Raw genomic sequence first — 10,864 nt, forward strand, 5'->3', positions numbered from 1 at the left:
ACTCTTGGTGGTCTGGGTAGGCAGTGGGAGATGGGAATTTATTTCCCCACTCTGGAGAAGGCACTGAGACCCTGGTTCTGGTTAGGACTTTTCTGAGCTGCTTCTGAGCCCCTGCACACACAGAGATGCCCCTGGGCAGTGCCTTGCTGCCGGGAGGGGTCTGCAGGGCAGAGCTGAGCACACAGCGGGTTGGATGGAGTCTGAGAGCACTGACAGGGAGGAGATGTGGGCACAGAGAAACAGCTCCTAGCACTGACAACTCCAGGCAGCAGATATGGGCAGGGAGTGAGATGGGAGCTGCTCCCAGAAATGTTGGGGGAAGGAGGATTCAGGCACCTCCCTGCCGTCCCCTGCCATGCCAGACACCTTCTCCAGAGCAAGCCCCTGGTCTCCTCACCCACACAGCAGAGCATTAGGAAAAATGGCATAGATTTTGTTCAGAGTAGCCTAACCTACACATTTGGCTGCCTTTTCCTTCATGGACAGTGCTGATGCCCAGCAGAATGAGATGTACAACAGCAGCTCCATCACCCAGTTCCTCCTCCTGGCACTCACAGACACACGGGAGCTGCAGCTCCTGATCTTCTGGCTGTTCCTGGGCATCTACCTGGCTGCCCTCCTGGGCAACGGCCTCATCATCACTGCCATAGCCTGCGACCACCGCCTCCACACCCCCATGTACTTCTTCCTCCTCAGCCTCTCTCTCATAGACCTGGGCTCCATCTCCACCACTGTCCCCAAAGCCATGGCCAATTCCCTGTGGGACACCAGGGACATCTCCTACTTGGGATGTGCTGCACAGGTCTTTCTGTTAACCTTTTTTATTCTAGCAGAATTGTATGTTCTCACTGTCATGGCCTATGACCGCTACGTGGCCATCTGCAGACCCCTGCACTACGGGACCCTGCTGGGCAGCAGAGCTTGTGTCCACATGGCAGCAGCTGCCTGGGGCAGTGGCTTCTTCTATGCTCTTCTGCACACGGCCAATACATTTTCCCTACCCCTCTGCCAAGGCAATGTCCTGGAGCAGTTCTTCTGTGAAATCCCCCAGATCCTCAAGCTCTCCTGCTCAGATGCCTACCTCAGGGAAGTGGGACTTCTTCTGGTTAGTGCCTGTTTAGTCTTTGGGTGTTTTGTTTTCCTTGTGGTGTCCTATGTGCAGATCTTCAGGGCCGTGCTGAGGATCCCCTCTGAGCAGGGACGGCACAAATCCTTTTCCACGTGCCTCCCTCACCTGGCTGTGGTCTCCCTGTTCATCAGCACTGCCATGTTTGCCTATCTGAAGCCCCCCTCCGTCTCCTCCCCAGTTCTAAATCTGGTGGTATCTTTTCTGTACTCGGTGGTGCCTCCAGCAGTGAACCCCTTCATCTACAGCCTGAGGAACCAGGAGCTCAAGGATTCCCTGAAGAAACTTATGACTGGATGGTTTTAAGCAGCAATAAACTGCCCATCTTCTTCTCAAATCTCATTGCACTTGTAATGTAACTCATTATAGGCTGACACTGTCTTTGGTACTTTGTTTTTAGCTTTTCTTAGTTGTTATAATGTTGTCCACAAACAAGTGTCCTTCTTCATCACGCTTCTGTTTCAATATCCACTTGTTTTTTGTGGCCCACGGACTGTGTAAATGAGGATCCATGCTCTCTGTGTGTTTAAACAAAATAAAGGACCCTGCAGTGACTTGTCTGAGATCTTTCCCCTCAGATCTTTGTAAAGCTGCAGATGAAGCACCTTGGTGCAGAGGTGCAGAGGAAAAACAGCCCTGGCACAGCAGCACTGCCAGGGAGCACCAGTTCTTGGTCTTTCCCAAGCTGCTCTCTTTCCACTTCCACACTCTCCTTCTTAGCCCTTGTCTTGGTGCACGGTCGGAGTGCTCTGGCAGCTTGGTCGCAGTCCTGTGGTGCGGCAGTCCTGTGACTGCAGGCAGGGACGGGCAATGGGCACCTCTGTGACAGAGCTGGCCTCTATAATAGCATTTTGGATTAGATATTAGGAAAAATTTCTTCATGGAGAGAGTGGTTAGGCATTGGAACAGACTGCCCAGGGAAGTGGTACAATCACAGTCCCTGGAAGTATTCAAAAAACGTGTGCATGTGGTGCTTAGGCACATGGCTTAGAGGTGGACCAGGCAGTTAGGTTAACAGGTTGGACTCAATGATCTCAGCGGTCCTTTCCAACCTTAATGATTCTATGATTCTATGAGAAAGGATCTTCTCCGGGCAGTGCCTGAAGGCTTAGGTGTTCTTTCAAAGCGGCTCTAGAGAACATGCCCAGAGAAGTGCCCAGGAGAGGAGAACCCTTGTGAGCAGCTCAAGTGTGTGAGTGTGCAGCTCTGGGGCACACAGCAGTGTCATGGATGCTCATGGGAGAATTCAGTCCTTGGCACCCAAGAATGTCTCCTCGCACAGCCAGGCCTCCTGGGAGAGACGTGAAGGACCAGTGGAGCAGGGTCTGGTTTGTTTCCCTTAGACATAAACTGTTGTCCAAGTCTGAGACTAAGATTGGACCTAGCTGCACCTGGGCTCCATCGGGAGTTTAGAAAGGAAGGGGGTCTACTCTCAACCTTGTGACTCATTGGGAGGGTCTTCCTTACTCTTTGCATCTCTGGTCTCTCTGTGAATCAGTTTAACTCGAGTGTAACTCAATTTCCCTTTGTATGATTCTTCCATGCAGTAATTAATGGAGCGAACCTTGCCATCACACTTTTTTAAGTCGCACTTTTCTATATTTTATCCTGAGTCTAATTCAAGCATTTCAGAAATGTGATGATGGCAAAATGAAAGAGCATCCTCCGAGTACTCCGGCGCCATTGCACGCTCCAAGAAAGAGCGGTAACCCTTTCCTCCCCCTTAGGGATGAATTGCAAAACATGAGGCCAAAAACCAAGTAATGCCAGGACAGCAACTGGGCCTCCTGTCTGGCAAGTGGAATCCTATCAATGGATAAATAATAATAATAGGCTGTATATTTTGATTCCAGTTGGTCCTCGATGACGACTGGTGAAATTTCTAATAGATACAGGAGCACAAATTTCAATATCAACACAACCGGATGCCGAGATGCTGGGTGTACAACCTGGATGGCAAAGAGATAAAATTACTGAAGTGAACGGAGCAAGTTCTATTTGCCAAACCGTGAAAGTGAATTTATGGCTCCCAGGTGAGAAGCGCATGTTACCTACTCACTTTGCAATGAAAGATCACAATGAAAATATTTTGGGGTTTGATGTTTTGAATGGCTGAACCTGGTGCCTGCAGGATGGCAGCGTGTGGTCCTTCGGTTCAAATATTAACCCTAACCCTGCTAAAAATGGGGAGACTCCAGTGCGTGTACTCCACGCTGCCCCTGCACTCCCTGATTCATAGGTTCCTAATGTACTGCTACACCCAATTGCTGCTGTGGCACAAAACCGGATTTCTGATGTAATAGCAGACTTAGAAAAATGGCACATTATTTCCAGAACCCACTCCCCATACAATTCACCAGTCTGGCCAGTCCGAATGGGAGATGGCGCCTGACAATTGATTATCGGTGCCTAAATGCTAACGCAGCTCTGCTAATGGCTGCAGTACCTAATACTGCAACTTTAACAGCCACGCTACAAGCAGCTGCACACCCATGGATGGCAGTGCTAGATGTGAAAGATATGTTCTTTATGGTCCCCTTGCAGGAGGGAGATAAAGAAAAATTTGCTTTTACTGAGGAAGGTATGCAATAAACCTTTAACAGACTCCCACAGGGGTATAGACATTCACCCACAATTGCTCACGCTGCACTTGCTGAACTGTTACAAACAGTCTCACTCCCTCAAGATGTGAAACTGCACCAATATATAGATGATATTCTGACTGAAGGAACTTTCCCTGAAAAAGTGGGGGAAGTGGCAGCAGCAGTGTGGCAAGCACTAGATAAAGCAGAAGTTGACATTCCCCTTGAAAAACGTCAGGGTCCAAGTAGAGAAGTAAAATTTTTAGGTACTTGGTGGATTGCAGATAGTGCAGCAATTCCACCGAACACCCTAAGTAAAACAGAACAATTGCAGATGCCCCAATCTAGTAAAGAATTACAACAACTGTGGGTACGTTAGCATACTGGAGGAAACATGTACTTGGATTTTCTATCATTGCTCACTCCCTGTACTCACTTTTATGAAAGGGAAACTCAATATCCCTTTGTATGATTCTTCCACACGGTGATTTATAGAGTGAACCTTCCCATCAAACTTTCTTAAGTCGCACTTTTACAACATCATATTCAAACCACTTTTGCTAACACCTTTGATGGTGATTCCTTATGTGTTCTAAGTGACCCATTCGCGACACATTCTGAGGGACATCAGCAGGCTGGGGGAATGGGTAGAGAGGAACCTCATGAAACTTCAACAAAGGGAAATGCCCAGGCAGGGAAAACACTGTCCACCAGGACATGCTGAGGGCCAACCGGCTAGAAATCAGCTTTTCAGAGAAGGACCCTGGTTTTCTGGTGGACAACAAGCTGAACAGGAGCCCTCCATGCGCCCCTGCAGCAAAGGCGGCCACCAGTATCCTGGGCTGAGATAGACTGATACATAGGTGGAGAGATAGATAGATTTTTTTTCCTCTTTTCTTTCTTTGTCTTAATCTGAAATTTCCCCTCCTGCTTCTTGTCCTTGTTGTCCCTTGTCCCTTCTTTCCCTTCATGGTGCCCACCCAGATCATCCCAACTACCCAGACCAAGGACAGTCACAACCTCCTGTCTAAGCTCAGCCTCACTGGGACCCTTTGGGACCATGCAGGCAGGCTGTGGTGTCCAGCTCCAAGCAGAGAGATGGAACTGCAGAAGGACCATGGTCGTGATTGTGAGCTATTGCTGGGACAGAGCCATGGGACATGGGGGTCAGCAGAGAAGACCTCCAGCAGGTCCCCTTCACACCCAGGCAGGCAGTAATGCAGCTGGTGGTGCTCTTGAGAGAGGACAGTGGCACAGGAGGGGAGGCACCGCGAGCTGCAGCGCAGGGAACCAACCCTCACCGTGTGCCTTGGGGCTCCTGACAGGTGGTGCCAGTGGCTGCAGCCTCCAAGACACCCCTGAGCCCGTGAGCAGCAGCGAGTCCTGTGGCAGCTGTGGGGAGCTGCTCTGTCTTCAGAGGGGCTGCTGGCAGAGCTGGCGCTGGAAGTGTCCACCCCTGACCTCCCACCCTTGTTGTCTCCTGGGTTCCCAGAGTCATCGCAGTGACCGAGGCAACAGCCCTGCCTGGCTGTGGGTTGGCAATCATTTTTATGTCCTAGCAGTGCAGGAGCTTCAAGGAGCATCATGTCTCCTGTTCGCATTCCCATCCTTGCACCAGCCCCACTGCCCCACGTGCAGCCGCACAGCCCAACTGTGCAGGCACCACACAGGGCAAGGTGCATTCAGGGTGGGGAAGCATTTCCCTGGTGTGGTCTGCACAACAGACCTCAATGCCCCATCTCCCTGCCCCCCTCCTGCTTTGGCAGCCCTCCCCAGCACCCAGCCCCTACCCAGACTCGACTGTGTCCCACACAGAGGTTCACAGACAGCTCTGCTCTGGCGTCTGCCAGGCTCTGGGCATGTGTGAGCCTGGGAAGGGCTTGGTGGTTCCCCCAGGTACTTGGATTTCAAATATGAGCCCAAACCTGGACCACGGTGAATGGCGAGGTCTGGAAAGGAGAGGTACAAAAGTCCAGGACTGGGGGTGCTTTGGGGGTGTGTGCCAACGCAGAGGGTAGGGGAGGCTGCCTGATGGGCATGTGCTGGGCACAGGGACTGCAGTGACCCGACATGGCTTCTGGGTCATGTTTCCTTCAGTGCAAGCCCTGACACAGGGTCCCAGCCTCCCTCTCCATGCCACTCTTCAGGTGAGACGACAGCACTAAGAGAGTGTGAGGCACCAGTCCTTCTTCAGCCATCTTCCAGGCCTGGTGGAGCACCAGGACAGCAAGAACTTCTGGCTCTGCACCTTGAGCCAGTGTCACTGTTACTGCACTCAGGTCCAGACTCCCCTCTTTAAAGACATCATCGACCAGTTCATGTGTGGGACAGCCTTGGGTATGTACCTCAGGTACCATTCGCCAGCTTTGGAAGAAGAGCCCAGCCTTCAGGCAGTGGACCAGGGAGATCCGATTTTATTACAGATTTTATTACAATTTTATTACATATGAGAGAGTCAGCTCTGACAAGATTATGCTAATCTTGACCATGATAATTAAAAAAAAACAACACCACAAAGTACAGGCCTGGAACAAGACAGCCTGGGATTCATGTGTGGGGAGTGTTGGGAAGTTTCTCACTATTGAGAAATAGCCATGAAATCACTTTCCTAATGGACTCCTTGAGCTCCTGGTTCCTCAGGCTGTAGATGAGGGGGTTCACTGCTGGAGGCACCACCGAGTACAGGACTGCCACCACTAGGTCCAGGGATGGGGAGGAGATGGAGGGGGGCTTCAGGTAGGCAAACACGGCAGTGATGATAAACAGGGAGACCACGGCCAAGTGAGGGAGGCACGTGGAAAACGCTTTGTGCCGTCCCTGCTCAGAGGGGATCCTCAGCACGGCCCTGAAGATCTGCACATAGGAGAAAAGAATGAAAACAAAACACCCAAATGCCAAACAGACACAAAACACAAGAAGCCCCACTTCCCTGAGGTAGGCATGTGAGCAGGAGAGCTTGAGGATGTGGGGGATTTCACAGAAGAACTGGTCCAGGACATTGCCTTGGCAGAGGGGTAGGGAAAATGTATTGGCAGTGTGCAAGAGAGCATTGAGAAACCCAGTGCCCCAGGCAGCTGCTGCCATGTGGACACAAGCTCTGCTGCCCAGGAGGGCCCCGTAGTGCAGGGGTTTGCAGATGGCCACATAGCGGTCATAGGCCATGACACTGAGAAGAGAAAACTCTGCTGAAATGAAAAAGACAAATCCAAAGACTTGGGCAGCACATCCTGTGTAGGAGATGTCCCTGGTGTCCCACAGGGAATTCGCCATGGCTTTGGGGAGAATGGTGGAGATGGAGGCCAGGTCGAGGAGGGAGAGGTTGAGGAGGAAGAAGTACATGGGGGTGTGGAGGCGGTGGTCGCAGGCTATGGCGGTGATGATGAGTCCGTTGCCCAGGAGGGCAGCCAGGTAGATGGCCAGGAAGAGCCAGAAGTGCAAGAACCGCAGTTCCTGCGTGTCTGCGAATGCCAGGAGGAGGAACTCAGTCATGGAGCTGCTGTTGGACATCTGCTGCCTCTGGGCATGGGGGACTGTTGAAGAAGGACAAGACAGTGAGAATTTAGGAGAGACTTTTCAAGGAAGAAAACTAAAATATTCATTTCTCTCACAAACCCCCAGGTGGGCCATGAGGAGCAGAGGCTTTGCCCATGGGCTCCCAAAGAGTTGGTCCTGCTCTACAGTGGTGGGTACGGGCCTATGGGGGTGACCAGCTCCAATATTCACAGTTTCCATCAGATGAAATCCACTCTCATGCATAAGGGTGTTTCACCATCTTCTCTCCCAATTCAGATGAGTGGGAGCTGCTTACAAGGTTTTCACTTTGTTTCTTTTCTTTTACATACTCCTGTCCTACCTGGGGAGTCTTCCTCAAAGGCAGAAATCCTCAGCATATTTATCGTGAGACCTGAATGGCAGAAGCATTCCCTGACACTTAGTGCAGGCTGAGGGGAGCTGGTCTGTCTATCAGTCTTGTTCCCAGCTGCCCTGCGCTCGCATGTGCTTGAGTTGGAGGATGATCATAGTCATCTGTTCCCCTTAAAAGAAACCGCACCCTCCTGAGAGTAGAGGAGTCCGGACTCAAAGCTCAGATCTCTAAACTTCTCCCTCTTTTCCTGAGGGTGGCCTCCACACTCCCCTTCTAGGCAAGGACACACTGGGCATCTTTCAGCTGCCCACACAGAGCTGCTCAACACCGTTTCCATAGTCTTAGCACCTCTGGGGCTTCTTTAGGGGTAACACAAAGATATCACAAAGATGCTGAGACAGCTGTGTCTGGTGGCAAGCTCACAGCTGGCAGGACACTGCAGGCAAATGGTCAAGTGTCCTACAGAGAGGATCTCCTTTGGGGAGAGCCATTCGATTCCCAAGCCCACAGCCCACCTTTCCTGGAGCCCCACAGGATAGAAGGGAGCTGGGGCATCTCACTCCCATGCAGACCCCTGCCTAGCAAGGCTTGAAGGGTCGTGTTGGAGACTCCCCCAACCCCACAGAGCCCAAGAGTGGGAGCAGGAGCAGCACAGGTGCAAGTGGGAAATGAAGGAGCAGCTCTGCAATCCTTCTGCCAAGAGAGGCGAGAAGAGAGACAAAGGCACTTGAGAAAGTCATCACCTTAACCAGCCATGCACGCAGCCTCCCAGACAGCAATGTGCAAGGCAGCGAGACTCAGCCCCTGTGCTCTGCAGAGGGAAATGGGTGCGTGGCTGGAGAGAGGCACCTCTCCTCTGCTGGAGCTCTGGCTGCAGAGGGGGTGGCCGATGCCTTGTGCCCCACGGCCACGAGGGCAGAGACTTTGCTGGGTCAGAGAGGATGCAAGGGGGCTTGCTCAGAGGAAGGTGTCTGTGCTGGAAGGGGTGACAGGGAGTTTTCCCAATTCTCCTTCCCCTGAAATTGCCATTTTTAGTTTGGTCTTCTTCCCTGCCCACCCCTCTGCTTCCCGGACCTTTTCCACCTGCTTCCCTGCCGCACATTGTTTTCCTCACAGCAAATTCTGAGAGACCCCATCCCACCATTCGTGTGCTCGGTTCTGCCTCACACAAAACTCCTCGTGGGAGGGCACTGTCTAGGCACATCTCCCTGCTTGCAGGTGATAAAGAGCAGGTCAGACAAACCGTGATGCTGCCAGCAAAGGTGATGGTGGTGCTGCCTGTAGGCTGAGGGGTAGGTGAAGGCAGTTTATGAGGTTCCTAGCAGACCTTCTGATCATGCCATGTAACGGGTCAAGAATCCCAGCTGCTTCTCAAAAGTGGCAGCTCCTTTTCCCTGTACACCCCCACAGCATGAAATTGAAGACTAAGGGAAGCACCTTCCTTTCCAGGTAGCCCCTGCCTGTACCTTTCTCTTGAAACATCCCCTTGGAAATGCCCTGGGGGTGATCTGGAGCTGTGAGGAGCCAGCCGCTGAGCCACGCAGCACCCTCTTGAGAGCAGAAGGACCCTGCTCTGTCCTGCCAGGGGTCACTCCTTCCACCCAGAGCTTCTCCCCACAGCACCATGGGGAGATGCCCAGGCAGGCTGAGTGCTGACCCTGGCAGGCAGCAGAGTCCTTGTCATGGCACACAACCCCCTGGGGTGCAGGGACCCTGCTCGGAGCCCAGGACACCCCTGCATGCACACCCAGCTTGGCACCCCTGCAGCCATCCCTGGGAGGAGGGAGCCATCATGCCCTGTCCTGCTGATGGTGCAGCAGGCAGTCCCTGCTCTGGAGCACCCCATCCTCCTCCACACCAGAAAAGCCAGGAGAGCCACCCCGACAGGTCCTGTCAGCTGTGGCATGTGCCAGATCTAGGAGACACTTCCAGGAACTCATCTGCATTGCCCTGCAGCCTAAGACTTACCATGTCAAGGGCTGTGAAGATTTCTCCCTTAGTGAGCTCACACTTGCCCTCTCATCCCAGACTGCCTTTAACCTCTTTCACTCCTCTTCTCTGTCCTCAGTGCCTGCAGGCAGTGCCCTCAGCCCTGCTGCGCTTTGCAGAGGAGCTGCTCCTGGGCACAGCTGTCTCTCTGGAGGGCTGCCCACTTGCCAGGAGCTCCCTCCATCCCAGGAGCCCAGCCCAGCTCAGCAGCAGAGGCCCAGCCCAAGGCAGCACTTTCTCTGCCCCTCTGGGCTCCCTCCAGGTGTCCCTGGGGCTCCAGGGGAACCTGCTGTGAAACAGGCTGGAGCAACCACTGATGTTCCATCCCTCGGCTGGGGAGAAACACTTCTTTCCAGCAGTCATTTCTCCTCATAAAGAAAGAGTTGGGCATAAGAATCACCTTTCCTTGTCTCAGCATTAGACAGGACACCCAGGCAGGGACAGGGAGGGGGCTCCTTTACCCCTGCTGAGGGAAGGGAGTCAGGTGAGTCAATGGAGGCATCTCATCCTGGGTCTGTAGTCCTGGGGCTGGAAGGGGACTCAGCTCTCACCCATGCCTGCCACAAACCCCCAGGAGGTGGGATTCCTCTTGTCTCAGTTCAGGGGGCACAAAACAGGCACCTGCTGCCTGGCTGCTGCTTGTCTCGGCTCCCATGGTAATTACTGGAGATGGAGGCCAGCAGTGAGCTGTTCAGACTCAAACACCTGGTGACATCTGAGGTGTCAGAGGTGGTCCAAGATACGCGCAGTTAACTGCAAGCTCTTATGGAGCCGTTCACAGAGACAGGGCAGTACCTGGAAGCATCATCTTTGAGCTCAGTGGGGAATTCCTTTGGCCAACAACAGATGCCCACATTTAGGACAACTGCACTTTTCCCTACTCCTTAGGTCCAGGGCAGCCTATTGAGGTAGTCAGGGGACCAGATGTAGTTGTTGCCATAGCCATCAGCCATCTTCTGCCTCAGCTGTGTACACTAGAGTGCCATTGACTGTAATGGCAGATGTCTCCTGGACATCCCTACATTGCCTAACCTAATTCAAGGCAGTGCCTCAATGGCCAAACACAGGCCTGTAGTGCTATGCGAGATGCCAGGGCTCTCCAGCACAACTGCATGTGGCTGGCGGGGACAGCACAGGACCTATGGGAAAGGCACCCGCCTTCAGAGTGGGTGCGAGGCAGACACTCCAGATGCATGTCTGACAGAATCAGTTTCTGTTGGCCAGAGACTGAATCCCACCACTGCAATGAGGCAGGGTCTGACCCACCTCCAGCCAGTCAGTGCAGGGCGGTTCATGAACAGG

The 10,864-nt window shown here is 52.8% G+C and overlaps 2 protein-coding genes across 2 annotated transcripts; one reads left to right on the forward strand and one right to left on the reverse strand.

Moving 5' to 3' along the window:
* Positions 1 to 508: 508 nt before the first annotated feature.
* Positions 509 to 1,432, forward strand: LOC309603166 (olfactory receptor 14C36-like; the record flags this gene model as incomplete). The annotated part of the gene is made up of 1 exon (XM_082338079.1): positions 509 to 1,432. One exon carries the CDS (start codon positions 509 to 511, stop codon positions 1,430 to 1,432), a length of 924 nt encoding a protein of 307 aa, XP_082194205.1.
* A 4,823-nt stretch (positions 1,433 to 6,255) lies between these two features.
* Positions 6,256 to 7,215, reverse strand: LOC309603167 (olfactory receptor 14J1-like; the record flags this gene model as incomplete). The annotated part of the gene is made up of 1 exon (XM_082338080.1): positions 6,256 to 7,215. The coding sequence occupies one exon, from the start codon at positions 7,213 to 7,215 to the stop codon at positions 6,256 to 6,258; it is 960 nt and encodes a 319-aa protein (XP_082194206.1).
* Between the last annotated feature and the right edge of the window lie 3,649 nt (positions 7,216 to 10,864).

This window comes from Platalea leucorodia (genome assembly GCF_965183815.1).
Source record: "Platalea leucorodia genome assembly, contig: HAP1_HAP1_SCAFFOLD_24, whole genome shotgun sequence".
Taxonomy (NCBI): Eukaryota; Metazoa; Chordata; class Aves; order Pelecaniformes; family Threskiornithidae; genus Platalea; species Platalea leucorodia.